Raw genomic sequence first — 27,341 nt, 5'->3', positions numbered from 1 at the left:
AAACCATCACACCCAGACTGAGGACCACCTCAAAGCCACATAGAGTGACAAGTGACTGTGCTGTCCTAGGAGCAGACAAGAAAGCAGAGAAACTCCCAACTGTGTCAAATTTACCTCTGTTTTCTGTGCAGCTGCTCCTCTAAATAAGATACTATTGATACACCTGTAGCCCCCATTGCACACTACTTCTGTGTTACCACACTGACAGAACAGTCAGGATGTTCTACCTGTTCTCCTCTGCTTGCCTGAGCTGGGAACAGAGCTACCATTTACTCCTGCCTGTGCCCAGGGCAGCAGACATCTGAACATTCTACCCCTTCCACCCTCAAACATACAACCTCCCGCGAAGAAACCTTAATGATAAAAGTAGTTGAACTGTCTTTGCGACTAGAACTGTGGTTTAACAGATCTAGTATTTGAATGATATTAACTAGATCTTGCCAAAGCTATGGAGGTCAAACATGCCTTGTCACATGTTATGCTTCAATGGAATATAACTAAATAAATATTTACTATATAGACAGAGGTTGCATACAGAGGTCTGCATTAGGGAACAGCTACACCCTCAGAACCACTCTTTTCTTTAACCTTGAACAGTGCTTCACTCAGCTGACAGTCCTGCTATGGTACTCAATGATAAGGAAGGGTCACAGGCTCACAACTTTATTTCCAGAAGGAAATTTCTGGGGGTGGTAAACTAAGACAGAAGTCCAGGCCCCTCCAGCAAAAATCAGGTTTGTGATCTAACAATAAAAAGAGCAATTCCAAAACATAAATAGGACAGCTTTTTACAAAAGAGGAACTGCACTTAAATGAACTTACAGGAAGAGTGGATACTCGGAAAGCTTTTTCTGCCTTCAGACACCAGATCTGGGTCACCTGTGCAGTGCATTTCAGAGTTCATTACTCCATCTGGAAAGCAGCGGTAAAAGAAATCGGGACGCGGTCTACAAAAAACACCATGGATATTAAAAATATAAAAGTTGTAGTAACAAATAAACCTCAAAGTGATTATTACATTTACTGCTTATTACATACAGAGTTCGTTCCCTCCTGCCTTAACACAGCAACAGAAATCATAGAAATTATTTAGGTTGTAAAAGGCCCTTAAAACCATTGAGAACAGTGAATCAAACACCTACAAATCCACCACTAAACCGCATCCCCCAATTCAAGGTCACATTTTGCTGGCAGGTGCTCTCAGGGAAGCTTCCAGTGCAGCATGCAGGTGGGAGTTGTCTCTAAAAATGAACATGCAGGGTTACTCTAGCCCAGAGCTGCCAATCTGGCACAGCACTTCCAGTGACAGAGGAAAGCAGCATCACCACCCCACAAAGTTGCACAAGTCTTGCCTATATATCTAGCTGAGCATAGGACTACAATTGGGCTACAAAACAATCACCCAATTCTAATGCCAGCCTTGATGCTGACTCTCTAACTGCATTGAACAAACCGAGTTTCTTTTGACCCTGCTCTGAGCTGAACGACAGCACGTAGGTTTGAGTGGTGTCATACTGATCCTGAGCTAATAAACCCCGTAGAGAAGCAAGGTGAATGACCACAGATTCAGAGACAAGCTGACAGAGCAACTAGTTGGCTGGGAGTGCAGGCAAAATGAGCTCATGTCTGCCTGAAGAAGGAGGTGCAGACATTCTTAATTATATTTCAAAAGCACTCTTAAAATGAAAGTGCCAAGTACTATTATTGTCAGGGCATCAGTACTGCAGCAGGGAGGGTTCATCAGAAACCAAGCACAACTACCACTTCTTCAGGGCTGCAAAACAGGTGAACAACAAACAGCACTGGTCTATTAAATAATGTCTATGAATTCAAGTTGAATATGTCTTTTTCAGATTCTATTATTCAAAATTTTGATAAGAGCCAAAAATATACCTTTTTTTTTTTTTTTTTTTTTTTTTCCAGAATTTTGGGTGCTGGTATTTTTCTAGGCCCTTGATTCAAAAAAATGGCCTACCTAGGAGTGCACTTGCTGCTTAGCTCCACGGTTTGCTCTGCCATGGATCCTGTTACCTGGAAATACCTCATTCAGTAATGTGCTTCACACAAAGCACAGACACTGGGTTATACAGAGACTCAGTTGATTCCTGTTTAATCAGACCAGTGGCACTGGCATCTGAACTCCCACATGCTGTGACTCTTCCCTTCTGTGTTGCCAATTTAATGAACGGGTTTCAGCTCACACCTTTCCTTTCAGACTCCTTGTTTGCCTGGATCCACCAACAGGTCAAACAAATAACAAAACACAAGGGCATAGATTCCTACCACAGCTGGATGTCACATAATGAAGTTGTACAACACCTGCACCAGGGAAAGGACAGCTGCACAGGGGACTGCTCTAATCCAGCGTGCAGCACCAGCTATCTTTTTACTAAGATGTATTGTATTTGTCAATCTGTCTTCATTTCTCTTAACAGTTAAAGCTATAATTTATAACATGACAAGACTTACCTTCCCACTATTAATTTAATAGTATTTGTGCAGACGCCATTCAGAGCTAGAGCCAAGGAAACAGCTACAAAATAGAATGAACAAACAGAACAATAACCTAAATATCAAGCTATAAATTGCATCATTACAGCATTTGATTTAGAGACTGAAACCTTTGCTGGACTGAAAACTGAATGATCTTTGCAGCCTACTATTTTTTTTTCTTATTACCCAGAGTAAGGACAGACCAAAGAGCATCATAATAATCACATGACTGACAATGTTCTGCTTTTACTCTCGAGAAATCCGATTTCCTTATGCAAAGCCAGTCTTCCTATCATGCCACAGGTATAAATCATCAAATGGAAACAATTATTAGAGAATCAAGTATTGTGTTTACCAGTTTTAGAACTTACTAGATGAAAATCTTACTCTCTTTGGGTCAAGCAGAATTCCTGTACAGACATATACGTAAGATATGTATGCATGTATGTGTGTTTATATATGTATATATGTGTATGTCTATGTATGATGCAATTAAGCAGTCCACTTTGAGGCTCAAGAATTGTCTTTTTGTGAGAACTAGAATTGGATGATTTTCTTATTTTTCTTTTGAAAGAACATGGATATTTTGACTAAAAATGTTGACATTTTCCCCATACACTTGCTCCTGGGATTAACCAATTTTCCTAGTTAAATTGGAGTAATAAACAGGAACTGCCACAGTAGGTATGTCTAAATCATCTTTTTTATTTGTACTCGCATCCCAAGTCTCCCTTTCCGAAGAACCTCATCTAAAGCCTGTGGAGATCTCTGCCTTGATTTCAGTGGCACGTGGATCCAGTGCACACACTCCTTTCAGATTAAAACTGACTTAATGTTGCAGTCCACACAATAGCTTCCTTTTACAGCGTAAGAGCCACTGAATTTTATTTGCCATCAGAAAAAAAACCTATCAGGCAAATCTCCAATTTCCAGCAGAATAGTTACAGTAATATAACTTTTGATTGTGACAGCTATATGAGCTATTTTCTCATTGGACTACTGCCCCAGATGCTGCACTTTAGCAGCACCCATCCTATCTACATAAAATCTTTGCCTGAGGATATTATAGATTATAAAAACGTGTGTGTTATAGAATCTATTTTTCTTTAAGTTAGAAAAAAAAAGTCCTCTTTTTTAAAAAGGAAAAAAAAGGGTTTTCTAGACTATAGCAATACCTGCCAGCAAAATAAAAGAACAAGTCAATCCTAGAGACATGGATATTGTTCAAAACTGTATTCCACTTTCAACATCTATGTCCACAATGACCACTCAATCCCATGCTCTCTTTTTCCTCTCAATTGTTTTCTCTCCATTATTTATGGTGAGGTGAAATTTCCTAGAAAGTCAAATGCATGTGAACAGCAATGTCACAGCAGTACATTCTCCTTTTTTAAAAAATAGGACATGTAGAAATATCTGCTGAGACATGCAGTAAAGTTTACTCTTTTCGTTGAGCTTTGTCCTGACTGTTCATTGCATATGTGACTGACCCTTGCTTTCACTGGTGCGGATGCCTTACAAGGCAATCCAAATATCAAATGGCACTGTGAATGTAAACTGATAAACAAACTGCATTTGCTCTCATTTTGTTCCCTTTAGGAAAGAATCAGACTGCCCACCAAAAATCACAGAATCTAGTCAGTAGAGAGATGTAGTCACTTCCAGGGGAAGGATTAAGAGCACCTACATTAGGAAGCTAACTACTCCTTACCCTAGATGCACTGAACCACCTTCTTTATATTAATGGTTATGTGAGGGGCAAAGCATTTTCACATCCTTTTAACTTTTGATCTCTTCTAAGTATGATGCCTAAAGAAATTCACCTTTGGGGGGACTTCCTGATTATTCAGTATGAACATTTTGTGCCAGATCTCAGCAAATCAGCAAAGCTCCACCACAGTTACCATCACCAGACACATTAACATACTGAATCATATTAATGTACAGTACACTTGAACATAAATAAGCCACAAGAAGTTCCACTCTTATGGCTCATACTGAGCAGGGATACCCTGCAGAACAGAATATCAAGGCTGGGGTTTCCTGGAAGTCTGGGTAGCAAGGAGAATATTGGGGAAGCTGGCAAGTTTTCTCCTGGGAATTATAAAAGAAGGCAAGAACAGCCAAAATAATGTCTCTCTAGAACGAAAAGGTGAGAAAAAGTGATGGAGAAACCAATCCAAAGTTCCTTTCCTTCTTAAATAATAGAAAGTGAAACTCAGAGAAGTGTGACTGTATGCATTTTATGAATCAAAGTTATTTCTATAGAATGGACTTGCCAGTAAAGTATCACTATAAGACATTTCAGAACTTACTACAAATGACTGGCAGCAGCCAAAGCAAAGCTAGGATCTTCTCACACTTGTGTTAGAGCAACTGGAGAAAGAACAAGCTGGGAATCCAGCCTTGTCTAAAAAAAATTTTCAAAGGCAGTACATAGTGCCATTTACATCCTATCTAGTTAAGGCAAGGCTGAGTATCAGTTTGACTTTATGATCTAAGGGCCAATAAATTAAAGTGTAAATTAGCCAGTAAAAGAGAATTTCAGAATTAGGCATATTTCAAACATACTGCCAACAAAACCATTTGCAGTTCTTAGTGCTTCAAAGTATCCTCTGCCAGTGAAAGTGCTTTAGTCGATTTTGGTCTCTGGCAACATCTATGTAAAAAGGATCTGGGCATACATCACTGAAAGATTTCAAAAGATAGGCATGGCCAGAATTAGCTGGAACATTTTAAGACTTACCATCCACATTGTCTCCTCTGCTTGAGGTTGCTGCCTAAAACTATAATTAGACTTCAGCCGTAACAGAGCCATAGCAGTTCATGGTCCAGGATTAAGTACACATCTAACTCCACTGGCAGTTTAAGACGAAACATCAGTTTATGAACAGAAAAGCTGAACCATGAGCATGGATTTTGGAACAGGGAACGGTAAACTCCCAGAGAAGGTCAGAGGAAACAATGAGAGAAGTAATTTTCTCGACTGAGCACCTGAGTCTCACAGGACTTTCCAGTCAAACCCTTAATTTAGAACAGCTTCAGGTATAAGAAAGAGGTAAGTAATAGATTGGCTGTGACAGAAAAACATACATCTGAACAGTTTTTCACATGGTCTTGGCTTTGCGGATTGAATTCTGGCCCTTGCTAGCTAGTCTATGGAATTAACACACAGAATTTGCACATTTAGAAATATACATAAAACTAAAGGCTTTTGTGTGCCGGTTTGCAACTATAACTGCACTGAAAACCACTGTAATGGACTGTAACGCAGACGGGTTTTCTTCAAGGTTTAGACTACAATTGGAATCGACCTCTGAGAGCTATCACGCATTCTCCATCTTGAAGTATGACATACATTACCTAAGAAAGCCTCTTTAATTTCAGTCTTGTCTGTTCGCCGGATTATTTTCACCACAAATATGACTGCTAGTGGCGTAAGGAAGGAAATTGCCTGTAAGAGATAACAAATATCATGTGTGAGAGCATCAGTTCCTTTTCAGTCCAACTGATTAATAATTAGTTCCAGTTAGCTCCATTTAAACTGGAAGGCTGAATGATCTTTATCAAACTCCTGACCTTAAGCAAAGAGGGATGATTTGTCTTTGCAACTACAGGGCAACGAATACATTAACACTGTAACACAACTGTGGGTTATAATTGATTTGTAATTGCCTGGAGCTGCATTTAAAATGTCAGCTTCATAAATGAAAAAGCAACAGTCTATAAGGTTCACAAAATTCATACGCTGATCCATACAGATCTTGTGTATTTTTTCCACACACAGCGTTGCTCCAGAAGGCCGCCCATCCAGGCTGTGCTCTCAGTAAGACCCTATTCAACATAACAGACTGCAGTACCAACTTCCTGACATTTTAAAATGTTCTTTATTTTATTTATTTGTTTTCTTTTTAACAGTCATTCTTGAATGCATTGAGAAGATCATGTCTTTATGATTCTTCCCTTTACAAGTGTTTGGATGTGAACTCCTCGATTTTGTTCAAAACCAGAAAAACAACACCTGAACACTTACCAGTATACTCACTGGTTAAGCAGAACCATAATCTTTTATTGTCAGTGCTGTAGGACAGGATTCTTCCTACAAGGAACCTGAAATAGCATCTGCACATCAATGCACACACTTGATTTTCGTGAACAGCATCCCCATTATCATAGAGCAATTTGGACTGTGGTGCATGATTCACTGTAACCGTGCCAGTTATCTGAAAAGCATCCTACTTCGTGCACTGTCTGCATACTGCACTTTGTCCTCCCAGAGCAGGTATTTATTGTCTTTCTTCAGAAAAACATATGAGTTTCTCACAAGCATGATACCAGGGAGGTTTTCATTAGTAGCTTGCCATGGAAACTATGATTTTGTTACCAACTGGTCCTTCCATCATCCCTTCTGTCTCAGACCTTCAACTGCAGAGGTAAAAGGCAACTTGTGGGCAAGGTAGTCCATCTGTGCTGCTTGCTGGTTCCAGCCTGTTAACCAATTAGTTTCTGGAATCTACTAACCTCTTCACAATCATATTTGTTCAAAAACAAATCAAGGTCTTTCAAAAACATTTATTCTCTTGAATAAAAGTGAAAATTACTAATTTTTTTTAAAAAAAAGGCAAAAATTAACCTGTGTATGGCACACAGGGCACCAGAGCTTAAGTAAGATCTTTACTGAGGCTGAACAGTGCCTTACTTCTTGAACAGCCACACTGAAATAAGAAACAGACAGGACAGACATGTTCTGACAAAAGATGTGTGACTCTCTTCTTTTTAGAATACAGATTAATCCCAGTCCTCATTGCATGCTTTTAGAATATCTGAGCAGGGAACGTGAAAACGCACTATATTTGTTATTTTGGTAGTGCACCTCGGACCAGAGTTCCCTCACCTGCATCTGCAAAATATTATCTCACTCAGTGAGCCATACAGATTAAAACAGAGTCTGGAGTCTGCCCCCCTTTTTTTACATTTAGAAGGGCATGCATCAGGTCTTGAGCAAAAAGATTCACCATTTCCACTTAAAACTCCCTTCTGTTTATAGCATGTGTGAAATTCAAGTGAGGACGCCAGTGCCATATTACTACCCCAGAAATGTTCTCTTCTCTCTATCCTCAGCATTAGTTTAATTTCTGCTTTTAGAGACAAAGAGTGAAATAAATTTAAAAAAAAAAAAAAAAGGTTAAAGCAAAACTTTGATTTATTAGTTTCATTCTAAAAAGTAAGAATTGCCACCAGGAAACAAAAGAAGAAAGATATCTATATTCCATTGTTGAAGAACACATAGAAATACAGCCAGGCTGACAAGCTTATAGTGGTGGTTTAATGGAGTTAGAAATCTTTTGAACAAGCAGGAGCAGTAGAAAATACCAGCAAAGGATACAATTCAAGTGGCAGCTTGTTCCAAACCACTTTACAATCAATCTTCAGAAATCTGGTAAAACTGCAGATTTCCTCATATTTCACAAGCATATGGACTTTTGAGAGAGATAAAGAACTATTCATGTTTGCAGTACATGGCTGTTCCTTACACAAAAGCATTGGCTGGAAGGTCTTTTTAATTCTGCAGCAAAATGCACAAATACGGAAAGTTTGGCTTGCTAATGATGCCTTTTTCTTTATTTCTGCAAAAAGATTCTGTATGGCTCATAGCCATAACTGATTTGGCAACAGTCTAATGAGCAATACTCTCCTCAGATGCATCTCAGTAATGTTTTCTTTTCCAGCAGTGAAATATTCCAACATTGCCTTGCTTTTGTGAAACATGGACGAAATCTCTCTCGTTCATTATTCATCCTGGCAAGCCAGAGATATGCTAAAGTTACAGGGACTCCCACGTACTTCCATGATGCATTCAAGAGAAGCTGACAGTACCTCACACTTTCCAAGAAAAGGAATATCCACTGAGAGAGAGCCAGAACAAGGCTCAGGTCTTTCCAGCCCTTGTGGCTTGCTTGATACCCACGCAGAAGTCAGCTTCGTTGAATTTGGATCTGTGTTTGGAGTATTCACCACATTTCTCTTGAATTCAAATCTCTCAGTATATAAAATAATCCAGCAGTTCATAAAGTCATAGAGATCATTTTCTGATAAGCCATAGCCATATATTTCAACACCAGAGTACAACACTAGTGGCAAGAAATTCTTTACATAATGAAAGCTTGTGATCAATGCTAGAGTTGGATTTTTCTTCTTTTTGATTAAAGAAGAAAAAACATTTAGAAATTATATATGTTTCTTAATTTAAGAAGCTGTTCACTGAGTCACTGAGATGTCAGTGGTCTGAGCCAGAAAGAGAACACGGATATAAAAACATTATGGACTCAGAGCTGTCTGGAAGTTCCACGTGCCATGAAGTATACCAAAAGCTGGCTCTATGGGAAAGGTTAAGAGAAAAAGTATTATACTTATATCTCAGCACTGTGCTTCCCAGTAGCTAGTGCCTAGACAACAGAGGATGGACTAGTGGTTACACCAACTGTTTTCACAAATAGGTTCACCACTGCAGCAAAACTCTGTACAATGATTGACTATTGGTTCTTGAACCTTTCAGTTACAAACACAGATCGGAGAAAGCCTGTAGCAAGGTAATGCTCAGCCTAAGGAAAAATGACAGAATTAAACTCAGTCTTCCCCAGCACAATTTAATGCTTGGTTTGGGGGTGTGGGGGTGTATTTTTTTTTTTTTTTTTTTTACACAGCTGTCTTCCATTTCAGGAAAAATGTATCTTTCCACCCATCCAGGCTGAAAAAGTCCTTAACAGAGCTTCTTCTCAATGCAACGAACAATATGTTGGTGAATTTAAAACCAGGCCTTCAAGTCTCTGCCTTAGAAGGCTGGGATATATTGTTGCCTCACAAATAGGAAGCACCTTCAAACTGTTCCTTACTTAATTAAAAATTTTCCATAACTGAAGGCCTGAGCCTTTTAAAAACAAAATTGAAGAGAAATTACATAGCTGATTTGCATTTATTCTGAGTTCAAGCCTTAATCAGAAAAGTAAAATCCTGGCTTCAGACACAGAAAAAGACACAGAAAAAGATGCTTTGATGTAAGGGTACTAGGATCTGCCATGCTCGCTCCTGGAAAATCTCCACTTTGACCGATGAAGCAAAGACTGACCTACTTGTTTTAATAGCCTGAACTATGCCCATAATTTCTTAGCATTTCTGTAGTGGTCTATCTTTATTGCACTCATATATGTAGATTATTACAATTGATAATCATTGCTAGTGAAGGTTATCAAAACCATGAATTTTGATAACCACACAAACCATCAAAATCAGACAGCATGTCAACATGAGCTGTGCTGGAGAGAGCCAGAGCGGTGACAGCAGAGCAGCTCTATGATATATTTAGTATGTTTGTTGACAGAAGCTATAACAAAGGTTTTTATCTACATGAAAAAAAAAAAAAAAAAAGGATTTGGAGGCAAATGTCTCAGTGCCTAACATGCCGAAACAACGAAACAAGTCGGATTTAAAAATTAAAGCATTTAACCTAATAAGAGCATGGCAAGGTTTTGTCAGGTCACCTAACCAGCTAATTCGAAAAGCTTCTCTAATCATTTCTCTAGCATCACTCTAAGTTAACACTAGCTTAAATCTGAAACTGTAAAATCAACATTCATAAATTCAGTCACCTGGTAATGCTGCTTTTTACAGACACCCTATGAATTCCTACAGTTTGTCATTTTGGACATCCCTGGTTTGGAAAACGATTGTCACTAGAATTAAAGGAACACCCTGTACTTCTGAACGATTTCCTACTGCTTACCAAATGAAAGCGTACTTAGTTTACAGCCATCAAACGACCAATAAACCTTTAGTACTTACAAACATAAGACGCGTAGGTATGTTGTCTGATTGCACCAAAGGATTTTTATACAACCAGATCTCTTCTGGCTGGATAACCCGCTGGAATGGATCCAAAAATTCTGTAAAGCTGAAAATAACAATTAAAGATACATTTCTTTTTCACAATTTGAAACGATGACTGAAAAACCCAGAAGAGTCCTGCTGATTTAAAGCTTCTCACAAAATTAATTATGGTATAACATGCATGAATTATCCTTATAATACATTGCTATCCCACCTCACTGCTTTTTAGTTATACAACCTTCATAAATACACCCTTAGGAAAATGATTTTTAATAGCCTATATGCTACCACTTTATTCTCCACAGTAAAGCTTATGGAACTTTTATAAATCGTAATTTTAGTTTTTTGTGGGAAAAGTGTGCAAAGAATATTGTGAGGTTAGAAAAATCACATAGCAGATGTTTTACACTGAACAAATTATATACCAGATATTGAATATAAAATGTGTCTTTCAAATGTCAAGATTCAGACTTTGAAGTATGACAGTTGTATTTGCAGGATCACAAAGCAGGGAGAAAGAAGCAGCCCAGACAATTCCTTCTACTGATAGAAAGAACAGATAACTTCAGGGAATATCTCAAAAGAGACTCACTCCTAAAGCAGGATGGGCTCAAAGAAATGCATTTTTTCTTTTTTCTTTTTTTTTTTTTTTTCAGATTGCCAGTATTATATTTGGCTATCAAGCTTAAGAATAATCTAGCTCTGCCAGAACTGTCTCATTCTACCAAAACTGATTGTTTCAATTTCATTCTCATGTCATTTGGCTCTTAAACAAACCAACCAAAATAAAACAACAAACCAACCAACCAAACCCCACAGTTTTGTATAATAATTACATTATTTTGAAATGAAGAGCATCAAAATTAAATGTTGAAGTTAAAGTTTTATATAGAAAATCAATTCGTGTGGGTATCTCCTGTCCAGCACTGAAAGAGGAAGCAGGATTTGCGATCTTTGACTGTAGTAAGAAGTTTCAAAAGGTTTTTATGACTACATAAATTGTCTCTCTTCATTTAAGGCATACTCTTTTTTTCCACTGAGTTCTTCACTGGCCTTTAACTCTTCTTAGCTTTGAAGTCATATCAGACTTCCTGGGAAGTTTTGCCTTTACTGTACTCATTTCAGGACTAGTTTACTAGGATTGAAAGAATGGCTGCTGAGAGAAGACACAGGGACCAGTTTTCTGCTGGTCTTATCTAATAAGCCCATAGAGCCAGAACACAGAGATGTAGTGGCCCAAGGATTTTTTTACTTTAAATTTCCCAAAGCCAAGGGCTTTAAAACCCTCCAAACCCATGTCTTATACAAGTAACAGCTACAACAATTGTCTTTGTAATAGAAAAAGCTCAAAGCAATCTGTAAAGCAGAGTAAAATTAAACCATATATATGCAACTCTCCCCTGTGAAAACAAGTCCTCAAATCTTGCCAGGTCAGCGATTTCCTAAATAACACCAAGCCTTATCCAGTCTTCTGGGTCTTAGGAAATCCTTCTTTTTATCCCATGTGAGGACTGACCAGCTGTTCTTCATTTTCTCACTGTAGTCTACAATCTCTGCATTAGCTCCAGTCTCCCACGTTCCCAGCACATGCTACTACTGACCCCCTTTACCTGAGCACACTCACACTCCCACTAGGTAGAAGGCACAAAACTCAGCCTACTCTAAAGAGCCCAACTGACCTCTACTTTCTAAAGAAAAACAATGAAATCTGAGGACCAAACAAGTCAAACACAGTCTTGTCACTTGTACTGATAGTTCTTCAAATACGGGGTCTGACCCTGCTCTCCAAAGAAGGTGCGAAGGTGAATTTCAGAATTGCCAAAACACTTTGTTTCAATGTTTTCAAAATGAAAACTTTTATCTTTCTTAAGTTTAAGAAATAATGGCTCGTGTAAGACATGAAAGAGGGAAACATTTCTGAAGAAGTTAATTTCCAGGAAATAAACCACTTCATATATGAAAAATTCATTTTACATATTTTCTCTTCAGCTAGAAAAATGAAGACTGATTTCTAGACAATGCAAGCAACTTTGTTTTTGAATTTCAACTGAGAGTCCTAAGCTATATTATTTTTATTTTCAGTCTTTAAAGATATTGACAGAAAGTGGAAGCAATTAACCGCTGATCGAAAGAGTTCAGTTGCCAAGTAGAGTCACAGGCCTGGGTAAGGCATCCAACATCTGTCACCTGGGAGAGCTGAATGGCAAAGTTCACAGCTGTCCAGGACTTAACATTTGTTATGAAGATGTATATAGGATCCATGGCCAGGACGTACTTCACCACTGTCATCTAAACATAAACAAATAGATAAGCAAATGCATGTCTGGGCATACAAGAAGTTAAAGCAGCCAGCTGAGTTTCAGTGACTACATTTTTCAGCCAGTCATGTCTTTTCTGATATATTCCCTCAGATATTTGCTAGTTAGACTGTTCCGAGTTAGTTTTCAAAGCACTGGGACCGAAGGATACGCCAGGGAACGCCTTGAAGCAAAGACACGTTCTTTGATGTATCTAGGCCTTGAAGCATTTCTAGTAATGCAAACAGCAAATAATACACATTTATGATTCAAAGTGATCACAGTATATCCGTGCAACGCTGTACATTTGAAAAACGTGTCACATTAGACCAGAGATTTAATTAACTTGACATTAAGACATTTGACATTATGAGCAAATACCAACAGAGTTAAAGGTTTGGGGCTCTTGTTCTTTTGTTTCCTGTCTGCTTGTGATGTAAAAAAAACTAAGATTAAATTATAGTTGTTTAAATCTGAGAAATAAATACAAATCAAATTCATAGTTCTGACAGGAATCTGCTATGACACCACAAATATGTGCTACGTTGTAAGATTTAACTTCTTTAAGAGCAAAATAACACGAGCTAAAGAGATTAAACTATAATAAATAACACAAATAGTATCCGATTCCAATTGAGGGCTGATTTTCTGATTAGTATATATTTGCTATGTATACAATTCTAAAGAAAGATTTATTATTATTATTATTTTATTTAATAACAGCAGTTTTGTATCCACTACATAATATTGATTATGTATCCATTTCTTCCTCTGACGTGTTCTGAGTATCTTCCAAGAACAGTGCTCAAATATGCTGAAACATAATGCAAAAAAACCCCCAAAATTTAATGGCTGAAACCAGGTTAAATAATTTCAAAATCACTACTGAAGGAGAAAAGAAAATAGACATAGAAGGCAGCAGATCTTGTGTGTGTGAACAATACAGAAATACAAAGTAAACAGTTCAAGGAAAGTGACTATATAAAAAGAAATCACTTTTTTTTCATCTTCAGAAAGAGCTCAGCTGCTAATTAAATTTTTATGCCAAGACTCATAAGAGAACAATTCTCTTCTTTTTTTTTTGAAGCATCACCAATGGGCAACTGGATACAAGATTTCACAAGCTTGAAGGCAATTCCCTTTGTACTCTATTAAACAATCATGAGAACGTACTGGTTTCTAAGCTGCCTGACACTTAGTGATTTATGTTCCTTCGTCCTAACCAAAAGTACAGTCTATTACTATTCATAAGCCAGCACAAGCTTGTTTAAATGACTAGATGTTATTAGAAATGAATGTAGTCCTTGGATAAAGAAAACTGGTTTCTAGACATTTTCTATTATGCCTGAAAATACATGCTCAATCACATATTGTCCCCTGGTAGCGGGTGGGCAACTTAGGAAGCTTACTTTGTATTAGTACATGAAATTTTAGTATTAGCTTTTTGGCCTTACATTTTCTGCATGTTTACATATTCATCCAACATTTTGAACAGTTTATCAAGTGAGACTTTGAACACTTCAGCCTGATAACATATATGTAAGGCATAAAAGGACCTCCATGAGCTTCAAGAGCTTTTAACTGTGACTTTCAAGGCAACCTAATGGAAACACGAGTCTGAATTTCTTTAAAAATATCAGTGCCCAGAAACAGGTGCCCAAGTCACTTGTGGTTGCTTTGGACATCACAACATTACTGCCTACAACACTACACTGAAGAAAAGTGCTGTCATTTTCTGAGGACACAAGCACTTCTAGGTTACAATAACTTTATTGCCATTTAACAGCATGTAGCCCGTTAAGATAATTTCTATGCAAGAACCATATCACAGACGGATCAAGGTAAAAGTGCACTGGAGTTTTGTGACAATATGGACTAATAATTTTTTTTTTATTAAACCATTCACTGGTAGTGAATCAAACACTCTATAAATATCTCACAGTCTTTGCCCTGAGCTTCCACAATGGTTTTCATCTCCCATAAATAACAGCAGGGTATTGTTTAGCACCTCATCTTATTGCTTCAAACACTGCTTACAGTAGCTACCATTCCCTGGCATTTAGCAGCATGAAATCAAGAAGCAGTGACATTTGGCAGTTGCTAAGATCAGAGGAAGAGTAATAAGCATTGGCAAAGTTGGTAAGGTAAAAACCTTGAAATGTTAGAGTAGAAAAGTATGTTCCTAATCTAACAACAAGAACAGGACAGGGATAGGATAGATGGGCTCCACATCAGGATTGTGTTGTTGTATCCTGTTAGAGCAAGACAGAACCTATCAGCTATGAAATCATGACTAGTATGAAATCACCTCAGAAGTACTTACTAGCCTTACAAGGACTGCCACTGGCCAACAGCTCCATTTTCAGAGTAACAACATGAAATCACACACGGCTTTGGTCTGGCAATCTTGGAGACTTAAATATCTGCTTCATCAGAAGAGTTAGATGGTTAGAGACTGCTTCCTGGTTGTAAGCATCAACTAAAGGATGTACAAGGGGGGGTTGGTTGGGGTGGGGAGGTTGGGGGTTTTTTGCCTTTTGCCTTGTCTCTTGCAGACAAGGCTTATCCCAAGTAACAAGCGACAATAACTAAGAGAGGACACAGAAGTACATATGGCATGACAAAGTACCAGAAAAGAATGAACATGAACTTGTGACTGTGATACTCAGTCTTTCATACCAGATGCCTAATGACCAACTCTCCTCTTTTCTAAGCTTCATCTGTTGATAATCAGATCTGATCCTAAAGTGGCTTTACATGCAACTCCTCATTGGAAGGGATAGCAGGTGTTCATAAACTCTTCTTATAAATCACCTCTGAGGTCTTGTGGAAAAAAGTTTGGCTCTGACCACCTCTCACTGACTGCAGAACTGTGTGAGCAAGCTCACCACTGCCTCTCCCACAGAAACATATTAGCTGGGACTGTGTTATTGGAACTCCATTGTGAACTTTCTTACATGGATATTTCCTTGAGTATTCCACAAACCAGGTCTCAAACCTAGTAGTAAAAGCTTTTACAGTGTACCTGCTATGTTAAATTGTGCAATCAGTTGTCCCAACACTAAAACTGCAGAATTGTGAGCAGCACCAGGGATGCTGAAGCTGGTAGGGCTCTGTATAGGCTGGCCTATCCACAGAGTATATACACAATACATAACTCCGTGAGAGATTCTCACACCACAGATTCGCAGCGCCAACATTTTGAATGAAGAGCCATAAAGTAGAACACATCATAGGGCAGAACAGCTGTGGAGATAAGAAAATTATATTCTGAAAGACAGAATTTGCATTAGGGGTTTCCAACAAGTGAGGTAGGCTCACCAGAAAGAGCCCAGTTGGCTGGGCACGTTGCACTGAACACTGCTTAGCCACATCGCCTTTGCTCACATTTGAATCCAAGACTTCAACTTATCCATTCTGAACCATATAACAGTGGGTAAAGCATTCCTGTCATGTTATTTGATATACCTGGGGAGAATAACTTATTCTCATGCCATGAGAAAGCCCAGTCTTGTTTATTCCCTATAGGCAATTTTAAGGAAAAAAAAAAAAAAAAAAAAAGCAGCAACGTTTTAGTGGTTATCTTAGGAACTCCTGCAAAGACAGACAAAATATGAAAAGCTTGAAATGGTCTGTGGCTGGAATACAAAATTAACAGAACTAAAGCAGACAGGATAATGATGAGGTGAGATAAGAAACAATGCCTGTGGTTTATCACCGTCATTCTGCTCACCACAGTCGGAGTTCAGTTTCTGAAAAGCTGCTGTCTACGCTTATTAGCATGATGAGATAGTTTTGTGTTAGCTCAGAGGTTAGCACAAGGAAAGAGATCTGAGCCATTTAATTTCTAAAGTAATTTGGGAAATCCACAGTTTCTCAGCCATGAAGAAGGGCATTATGTATTAGGGTACAAAAAATATGACCGAGGCCCAATTATTAATGATGAACTGCAGTTTCACCAAGGAAGAAGTTGACATGAATTAAAAATTTAACATCAATAATATAAACTTCAGTTTTGATAGAAAGAGAAACTTTCCCTATAGTTAAGGCACAACACCAGGCGTCAAGAGATTTGATGCTTTCTGCCACTATTTTCCGAGGCAAGGTAGGGCAATTCATTTCAGCAAGGAGGGTCAGCATCAGAGCAAGACTCCTAATGCTCTACTTTGCTCATTAGCTGAACGGGTATTCACATATGCCAGGTATGCGCTGCTGACGTGCATTCAAGTAGGAAAGCCACAGCTTTAAGCACCGTGGAAATCAAAAGTAAAGCGTTAAATTCTAAAATATATTAGAATTTATATTGCAATAGATATTGACTGCATAAGAAGCACCTACATGAGAAGAGAAATTAATGTTTTATTGGTTCTTCATCGGCTTTGATGGAAATGTGTTATTACTACCATCATCTTGTAACTGCACTAAAGCCAATTCATTAAGTAATTTACATTTGCACTAAGAGGTACAGAAGCAGCTGTACCAATAAATTATATCTACCTTTTTAACAGCTAAAAACTTGTATTTCCCAATGCAATGCCAGGCAGCGGATACACCTACCACTTCTGATTAACAATCTATAATCCTAATATGGAACTTTATTGGGTTTGAGTGTCCTGCAGGATACAGGGTACTTAACATTCACCAGGAACAGCCTACAAAGATAATTCAGAAGCTGTTTTTATTGCTACAGCAATGAGCAGATCTGACGCCTCTCTTCATTTGCAGTAACCTTCTGTTTGTAGGCGCAAGTATTTACAAAGACTGAGAGGAGTACTGGCAGAAAGCAAATGTTAAGAAAAATGTTTCAGGAGGCTTCTTTCATTCAGTCCCTATTCAGTGCTCAATACAGCTCTGGGAATAGTGCGAGTTGATAGCATTTTTTAAATTTCTGTATTTTTGAGAAGCTAGAAATGAAGCCTTCATACCACTTCCTGATAACATTTGATATTTCGATCTGAATGTATACAACTTCCCCCACTTTTAATTCTGTGGGTGCACTTGTGTCAGGAGAAGCCAAAAATCAATGAAATTAAACCCTGGGGCTGATAAGGACAAAGAGTGGGGGTAATATTTTTGGGGTTTTTATTTAATGTCACTGGCAAGTAGAGAACTGGTTCTCAGGGGTAGGTTTAGCTTCAGATGAGTCAGTATCACTTGATGTAAAATATTTCTGAATATTTTAAATTAGCTAGCAATTGCAGTGTGACATTTAATTAGCACATATGCCCACATTAGCCCTTCAGATATAGGAGAAATCATTTTGATCAAGAAGAGATTGAAAATAAATTCTGATGCAATTTTAAAAATATACATATTACCATAGCTGTCATATTTCCCAGATGTGCTGAAAAAGGAGAGTTTCCAGTATTTTATTCAGTCTTACTAGCACGTTTCCCAGATTTGCCTCGTGTATCCACGGATACAAAAAATATACATTGGGTATGACTTCTAAAGATGAACAGCCACCCGCTTTACTCTCCTCCTTGCAGCTAGGACTGTACTATTACTGGGCCAACAAAGCCAACCATGATGCGAGACAGGTTCTTCAGCCAGAACATGTCTGTCTAGATGATGGAGTCTGTGCCAGTCAGTGTCTCCGAATGATTTCTGAGCCACTGGACCATTCTGTGATATAGCATCTGGGGCTGTATTTATACAGGCTTCATCAGCTGTGCCTGAGATCAGGCTCAAGTCTGCTACAGCATGTGACATGAGTCACATATACCCCCACTAAATATACAAATGAACAGAAACAGGTTAAAACCAGACCCAACCCTTCTGTTCAAATTTTCTCTTCCTTGTTTGGCCCAAATTCAAAAAAACAATATAAATTAAATGAATCAGCAAGGAGGCAACAGCTGGGAAGCCTGGGCTCAGTTAAAACCTCAGATCTTGAACTAACAATATAGTTTCACAACAGGAGTCCTGTAGCTTATGAAATAATATATAAATGATATGTAAATGTTCTTAGACTACCTAATATGAAATAGTGAACCGGCAATCTTTTCACAATGCTGAAAAAAGAGACTAGCCTGGAGTTTTAGAACCTAACGTTAGTTTCTTTAGTACCTAAATTACACCTCTACTGCTTTCTCAATCCCTAGCACTTGAACTCTCTCTGGGTAAACTGTTTCCTTCCTGTGACATTATTTCAGTTGTACTAAACCCAAGAGGAAAGGCAAAGGATTATCTGAGCATACATGAACAGCAATTGTTGAGCAAATGAACAAGCAATTAACGTAGCCAGCCAGTTTTTCTTGTGCGCCTGAAAGAATCCAAAAACTTTCAATCCATACATTCTCCTTGCTCATGGGCTGAGCACTTTGAATGCAAGTAGCACTAAATGTCGCTGAGTATCATTACTGCCAGTATGAGGTGATTGAATCTAGAAAACTCCCATTCAATGGGAATAAAAATGGTTATCCAGGCATTAAACTACTTAACTGGCTTAGATACAACCTTTTCACCATCATTTTTCTTCCTTAGAGAAACAGAATATTTGGAAATGAGCAAAGTGAAAGGAGGAAAGAGGGAACAGTTGGTCATGCTGCATTGCAGCTTTGAAGAGAAGAGCAGGAGACAAGAGTGGCTATACTGAAGCAGGAAAAAACTACTGCAAAATTAGTCAAATTGACATATTTTGGCTCATTTTACATTTTTAAAAGTTCTTTTGACCTACTATTGAAAGCCATGTTTGCATCTTTTGCTTTCTAGGTGGCAGAATAGAAAATAAACCATTCTGAAACAAAATCCTAGTTGTTTTGGCATTTAGCTCCACCTGAGGTGAAAAAGCAGTTCAGTTCTTGTGATCCCAGCTCACATGGAGCAGTGGCACACTTCAAGCACGAGGTAAACAGGTCAGGGCTACTACTTATTATGTCAACGTACAGTACTTAGGGCAATCCAGTACAGCTGCACTACGGTAACACAGATAATCAACAGTGGCCGTCTTACAGAAATAACAGATACCAGCAAAGTGAAAGCTATTCGTTAATGTTTTCGTTGCATTATCTCTCATTTCAGCTAATAAAAAGCATGATTTATGGTATTAATTGTTGCCTCTATGCTCTCTTTTTATTAAATACACCCTATGATGCAAGCTCTTTTACAAAAGCCATTTTAATGTGTGGTTTGGGGAGAAAGGAGTAGAGAGAAAAGAAAACATCAGTATATGAACACTGATGTAGCCATTAGAAGTTTCAAAGCTGGCAGTGGTACATTATTCTGAAGTGAAAAACAGAATTCATATTGCAGGCTTAAATCACCAAAGCACCTATCTGAATAATGAACCAAAACACATTACACAGACAAAATTTTGCTTTTGATGTTTTTTAATGCTCGTTTTTATTACATCTCAACCTGTTCTCAGCCAAACAACTCTCCACAGTTCCTTGAACAACTATCCTAGCTTCACAGCAATTTGACAGAGCCAAGCAGTCTGCTAAAGTTTCTTCTGTTTTCATACCTGCATGCCACACTCCTATTGACTATAGGTTTGGACCTGAAATGAAAGTCGGGGATTAAACTTGCTAAGATGCTGAGTTTCTCTTACCAACCAAAGCTTTCCCTCTCCATTATTTCTGTCTCTCCATCACTCCTTCTCCAAAATTCCTTTTGTAGCTCACTGGTACTTCAGTGCTGCTCCCTCCTGTCCCTCCTGTGACAGCTCTTTAAGATCTCGCTTGGAACAAGGTTTAATCAGTTGAAAGTGACAGCTTGGCCCTAGCAGCTTATTCAGGCGCAATCTCTGAAACACGCTAACACGTTTCTCCATGCTGCAGGATCTCATCTCCGATCAGCCATTGCCCCTCCTCCCCCAATCTCTTCAAAAGCCTACTACTTCTACACAAGAAATTTTCTTTCTCACTCAGCTTTCTGCCAGAACCCGAATTTTAATAATATGAACACAATAATAATATGAACACAATTTGATAAATATGCTGCCTAGTTATTTTTAGCCTAGAATATGTTTATAATATGAATAGTTTTTATGTGTATCCCATTGGCGATGCACTACTGTTTGCTCCCTTTAAACATATGATGGATAGACAGAGACATGACCATGAAAGAGAACCTATATGGCAGTGAAGCCTGTCCCCACATAGTGCTATTTCTGAGGGGTATAGGCTGAACAAAAGTGAGGATTAAGTAGTATCACACAAATTGTCCACAACTAGAGCTAAGTGCCAAAACACATTCCCAGACCAAAAACTAAAGAGCTGGTAAGGAAGTGAGAGAGGGGAGAAATACTATGGATCAATCTAGAAGGCTCAATTAAGAATTTTTTTATGTGAAATTAAAACATTGATTTTTTGGTCAAGCAGGAACATATCATTTTAACCCAAACTTATATGAAATATTTTGTCTGAGAGTCCATTAAACTAATTTTAATGAAAAGTGCCTTTAAAATGAAACAATTAAAATACTTTAGTATTACTAAAGAGACTTTTTTTGCCAAGTAATTTACTAAATGTGATACAAATTCACAAGTTATTTTGATCATAGCTGCCGTATGCAATGCCTTCATTATTCTCTGGGAAAAAAAAAAAAAAAAAAAAAGAGATAGGTCTAATGATATTCACAATCAAATCCAACTATTTTAAAATCACTCAATCAAAAACCACTTGTGTGAGTAACTACATGTTCCAGAGCATTAATAATGATTTAAAAAATAAATATATAAAGATATAGTAATAGGGAATAGGAACATCACTTTTAGCATTTTGTATCAGTCACTAAAGTCCAGTAGCAATAGTTACACTCCTGTAAAGCACCCTGGACACTAAATGAATGAAATTATTAATGGTCTCTCTGCGGGCTATGAGAGTACAGTCAGGCTACTAGATTTGTTCTCCCATTACTGAAAATTGGCAGCCAATGAAAACGGAACACTTCATATGAAATTATACTCTCCTCTGTTGTTTTCAATTTGCAAGGCTTCACAACACTTGGCAGGGTGCCACAAATCCTTCAAAGTTGAAATATTTCTGAGCTGACATTTACACCTCCGTTATACATGCTAAAGAAGTAGTAGAACTTTTCACTCAAAATAGAGTAAAATGTTTAACTGCAAGATTGCAGAGCAAAACATTTCACCTAATCGAGGATTTGGTTTTGCCCGCAATCTCGTCAATGCAGAATATTTAGAATACGGTAGTTGGCATGGTGCTGCCCTCCAGCCAAAAGCCATCATCAGCTTCTGCTCAGTCTTTGACAAAGTGCTCTCCAAGTAACTGAACTGGTAACACCATTTCCTTTTCTGCCCATCAACATGAGACAAAAATCTCTTACAAGAAATTTTGCTTGAGTGGCTTTCAACTTCTCCCCACGCACTGCGGCACTCTCAGGCAGCATAAACCTCAGTCCAATAAGTTGATTCGTGCCAACTTACCAGACCACCTAATCTGTTCCCTCACAGCCATGCAGCAAAGGAAAACATTATGTAAAATACTCCCAAGATACTTCAGTGTAACTTGCCTTTTAGAATCTCCATTGGTGGAGATGCTACATATCCTTCAGGCAATCTATCACAGCGCCCAAAAGTCCTTGCAATTAGGTTGTATTTCCCCACACTCAGTCTAAGTTTCCCTTGCTACAAGTTTAAAAATCTTTCTTTTCGGTACAATTCCAAAAGGGCATGAAGAGCAGCTTGCCTTCTTCAGACATCTTTATGGCAGCTGCTTACATGCGAAGATTACCACCACGTCTCCTGAGATTTCTAGATTAAACAGCTCAGCTTTTTCTATCTTTTCTCAGAAAAGGTGTTTTCTATACCCCTCTTACCATCTTTTGCATCTTTCCCAATTCTCTGAAATTCATCTGCATAAGTAATCTTAATCAGCCACTTACTATGAAAACACCAGTTGTAAACCCTGTTACTCTAGCCTACAGTGCCTACAGTAAAACAATCCCCACTTACTGCATTTTATCTATATGTAATTTTAATTAAAATTCAGTGATATTTTACTCAGGAAAATATTTACTCATTTGGATAGTGAAAGCTAAAAGTGGTTTGTAATGCAGAGGAATAAACAAATACAATTCACAGTGGCTGTAGCAATCTGATTTACAACAAAGGAACATTCTTAATCTAGTTTTCTGCAGAATCATTTAGATCAGTCAGAGTTTCTTGCATAGCAATGACTTGTGGTCCAATGATCACAAATTTACCATTTAGGCAAGGGAAAACCATGAATGGAAAGTACCTTAAAATCCACCTAGTTAGGAAAAGCTTAGCTCAAGTGCCACATCTGATGACAACTTTGTCTTTTCTGCGAAGACAATCAAACTGGATCATCTGTAAAGCAGTTACTCTGATTCAGGAACCAGTGAAGCTTTCCTTAATTGTTCAGGTTTAAGTCCCTGATGTTCATTAGTGGATCACAACCAATACTTTTAACTAGGGACATATATATTGTCTTTAGCTTTCTCTCTTTGTCCACTAATCCTTGCCAGTATAGATGCACCACACAAACATCCTCTGTTCAACATCAGCACAGTGCTTACCACAGAAAAAGTTACAAGACACACTAAATGTGATCCTTAATCCACCTTTAGCATCAATAATTCTGCCAACTATTCCCAAGTACTCACTTCTCAAAGTCACCAACAGATCAGGAGACTGTAAAGATCTTGGTTTACTGTGCCAGGTATGACTGTGCTCTCAGCAATAAGACTTTAAGAAAAAAAGTCTTTGCCATAAGAAACACAGTTGTGCCACAGCTTGTCTGTGCTCAGATCAAAGTATAAAAATCAATTTTTTTTAAAGAAAAATTTCCCTTACAGAAACCCTGTCAGTCTTAGTAGAATTCTCACTATAAAACATACTCAGTCAGGGCTGGAAGCAGATAAAAGCACAATGTGCCAAAGTCAATGAGTAAATAGGATTCAACAGGAGACAAAGTCACCATTTACTCCTGAAAAATCTGGAGCAGACAGCTTTAGCATCTACAATAACATCCTTTTTTAGCATGTATTCAGCTGTGAGTTTACCATGGACATCAACTATAAATCCCATCCTATTAACAGGACAGTTAGAATTCCTGCCATTAAATCCCCCCCTTTTTTGCCCACTGAGCCTCAGGGAAGACAAATGAAATAAACTTTCAGGGAAGACAAATGAAATAAACTTAGTCCCATGATCTAAAGTATTGATATATCAGTCTGTAAAACAGTCTACCTTTGGCACAAACTAAAGTCTGCACAAAAGGACAATTATACTTTCCTCTCAGTAGCTGTTATTAAAGTCAGTAAAATCCTACCCTAGTTTCAAGAAATATAATAAGATAACAATGGAAACAGAAGCTTCAGCTCAGTGGAACACCAAGTACCAAGTGTCTCTGTTAGCTCGGCGATACTTCATAGATATTAGGACAGGCACACGGTCATTTTGTTGTGTACTTCATATTACACTAGGCATAATAGGTATTTATGGCCTTTTTGTTTTTACAGTAACCTCTCAAGGACGCAGAACTGAGCAAAGTTAAAATTCAGGTTACTTTGTGATATATCAGCTGCATTCAGCGAGTTACGGAAGCTCCATGGCATTCTAATTCTTCCATCACTTCAAAGGTATAACAGACTCTGCTGAGCACTGGAACAAGTCTGTTGCTTGCCACTGGAGCTCAATACGCAACCTTTGATATATGTTCTCAGATCCTAAGCACCAGAGAGGCTATGGTCTTTTTTAGAGCAGGTCTTTCCCTTAACTGTTCATTAACCCTACCTCAGTGAACTAGACTTCAACTCAGGCCATGAAACTAAATCTTTTCCTCATTTTAGTATCATCTATATTATGGTTTACAATATAGTAACTGTTTTTAAACAGGTTATTAATCAAACATGTTGATGTTCTCACTTCCTATTGTCATTACTATTTGTGAAACTAACACTAAAAAAAGCTCCAAGCATATTCAACATTCAATGGGTTTGGCTACTGTCCACATACCTCATGATGAAGACTTAAATGAACAAAAGGTGAGAAAAAGAAGTATTACTCTCCTTTCTGGAAGAGAAAATGGGGTACAGAGAAACGAAGTCCAAGACTTTTAAGATCAGAAGCCAAAAATCAGGTTCCAAACAAAGTCAGAGTTATGGGATTCTCAAATCAAGAATGTAGGACACAAAAAGACTAAGAAGCTCATGTGGCCAAATACCTACTCCACTTTGAAACATTCATCTAGAGAACCTAGGCTTAAAAGGTGCTTTGAAATCTTGGCTCAACTGATTTGTGCAATTTGGCAGCATTTGTGTCAGCATGAGGAAACAAATCTTAATGTCACAGACTGGTGATTTCTTCTCAATACCATTTTGCTTACATTCCCTACAGATCTCCAACTGCTCGTGATTCATAGCTCAGTCTATCCTCCAGAAATCCAGTAGATACAACAGAGAAAAGGCAAGCGCAAGCTGAGGAGAGTAAAGCGGAACTGCAGCATTGTGGAATTTGCTCAGCTAATTGATTTTTTTGTCTGTGTTAACAAGACAATACATAGTATCATTTATGAAGGCACCATATGCAGAATATCCAGAAGATCACCACCCATGACAAAGAAAGCTACTTGAAAGAGCTTTCCACACTAAATCATTTCATGCATATTCATAACTTGATTAAAATCTTCATATTGTAAACTTGTAAGAAACCCAACATGCACAGAATCAGCATTTATTTTTTCAAACCAGAGCCTGAACATGGCACACACACACACAAAAGATGTCAGCATTAGTCAGTACTGCATACTCATATGGGTGTAATGTATATGTATGTTAGTCTGCGGATAAACATTTATTCCCAGGGGAGGCTGCTAATGAGACCGTGCTGTAGGGAAGATATCCAATTACTCTGAATGACATTTATATTTTAATCACATCACACTCACTGAAGAGCTCGAGGTTTGATGAAGCCATCCTTGAAAGACTGTCTTTTTAATCAATTAGCTCTAGAAACATCAGTGATATGCTGTTGACAAGTCATGGGGCTAAATATACAATACATGCAAATTCTTCTGTCTTCCTAGCAAGACAATGATGTGGTCTTTTAAAACTTCTGAAACAGCTGAAAGTTTTCCTTGTAGGAAACATGTTCTGGTTTAGGTATTTTGCTAAGAAACTAAGACATCTCTATGGTCAATTACAAGCCCTGAGATACCACTCAATGAATTATTTTCAGGACAGATGAAGACCATTGTTTTAAGGTCATCACTCGTGTAAAAATATCAGACTTGCTCACAAATCTTTTTACAATTGCCTTAACAATAAAACCAAGTCAGTCAAAACAATTTGCTTTCATCAAGCATTAAGTGACAAATGCCACTGTCCGCACGGAGCAGATGAAAGACTGACCATGGTTTACATGTTTTAGCATGAATCAGGCATCTTAAGATGTTCCAGGTCATAGGAATAAGTACAAAACGAAGAAAACTGAGATTGAAGACCCTAATTCAATCATTCTTCAAATTAGCATTCAATTTTTTTCTATAAACAAAGTACATGCTCACAGTTGTTATATTAAAAATAGACCATGACTACTTCTGAGATCTTACATGAAAAATTTCACTTTAAAAAAATCCAGTTCTGTACCCATGGATATTTCTTAATAAATAAAAAACTAAAGAAACAAAAATATGAAGTGAGAATTTATTAAAGTCAAGGTTTAATTGAGAAAATATTTGAAACTGCATAGTGTAGTAACAATGTAATGGTCAAATTATAACGTGAGAATTTTCTTTGCTATATTCATTAGGATCAGTTCAGCCCAGTCAAAAGGTGTAAGGCTAAATTTTTGAAAATTAAAAATTAATTTGTTAATGATAAGAATGGGGAAAAAACTGTAGAACAAACCAGAAATACCACTGTCCTTGCAGCTTGTGACTTGCGGCTTGAGAGCAATCTTGCTGAAGGTACTCAAAGAACATCTATTTACCTTGCCAGTAAAGTGTGCACTAAGTATGTTTTTGACTGCAACCAGTTGTGTTTGAGTTTTGGCTGGTTTGTGTTGTTTTGTTGGTTTTTTTTCCAACTCCTGCTTCTAAATTTCAGGCAGCTGTAGTTTTATCTAATAAATCTCTCCTAACTAATCCTTTCTTCAATACTAGTAAATCCTGAGGGCTAAAATGCCCTTCAGCACAGATCTTTGTAAATGCACAGAAGCTTGAGTTGCTGATTTCAATACCTAAACCAGTCTTTAATTGCTAAGCAAACTCTTAGCAACTGCTAAGAACACAACATCTAGAACTGGGTCAGTTGTTACCAATATCCTCCCTGAGTGTCTGTTGAATTGATCCAAATCAGTACACAACCATCAAAAACGTGTATTACTTGTAATAGTGTACACTGGCATGATAGAAGAGATCTTACATAACAACTATAGATGTTTGCCTTTGGTGGAATGACTAAAGTTGATAAATATGGCAACTGTGGGGAAAAAAAGGTTGATGGTCTTAAGTACAGAAAATATGACTGTTGTTGCTGTAAAATACATTCAAATTGGCAATACATTCCATTTCAGCAATCATCAACATAAGTTTTCACACCTCCATTTTTATGAAATGACATTTATCACCAAGCAAAACTACAACATGGAATATGCACCCTTTTCCCTTTTGCTTTTTATGGTACAAAATATGCCAGTATATTACTCTAAAGTGTATTAATCGGTAGGTTGAAGCT

At 37.8% G+C, this 27,341-nt stretch overlaps 1 protein-coding gene across 1 annotated transcript in view; it reads right to left on the bottom strand.

The window, feature by feature from the left end:
- The window catches only part of PLPP4 (phospholipid phosphatase 4), a 65,405-nt gene that overhangs the window by 34,759 nt on the left and 3,305 nt on the right, over positions 1 to 27,341 (bottom strand). Inside the window, exons 2-5 of the mRNA XM_074907854.1 lie at positions 10,333 to 10,441; positions 5,857 to 5,947; positions 2,470 to 2,533; positions 823 to 947 (exon numbers count right to left, since the gene is read on the bottom strand). Of these exons, the coding sequence (XP_074763955.1) occupies positions 823 to 947; positions 2,470 to 2,533; positions 5,857 to 5,947; positions 10,333 to 10,441 (389 nt within the window). The remainder of the gene's footprint in view (positions 1 to 822; positions 948 to 2,469; positions 2,534 to 5,856; positions 5,948 to 10,332; positions 10,442 to 27,341) is intronic.

The sequence above is a fragment of the Athene noctua genome, chromosome 5 (assembly GCF_965140245.1).
Source record: "Athene noctua chromosome 5, bAthNoc1.hap1.1, whole genome shotgun sequence".
NCBI classification, from domain to species: domain Eukaryota; kingdom Metazoa; phylum Chordata; class Aves; order Strigiformes; family Strigidae; genus Athene; species Athene noctua.
Note: the sequence above shows the minus strand (reverse complement) of the source record. Positions and strands in the feature narration are given on the sequence as shown.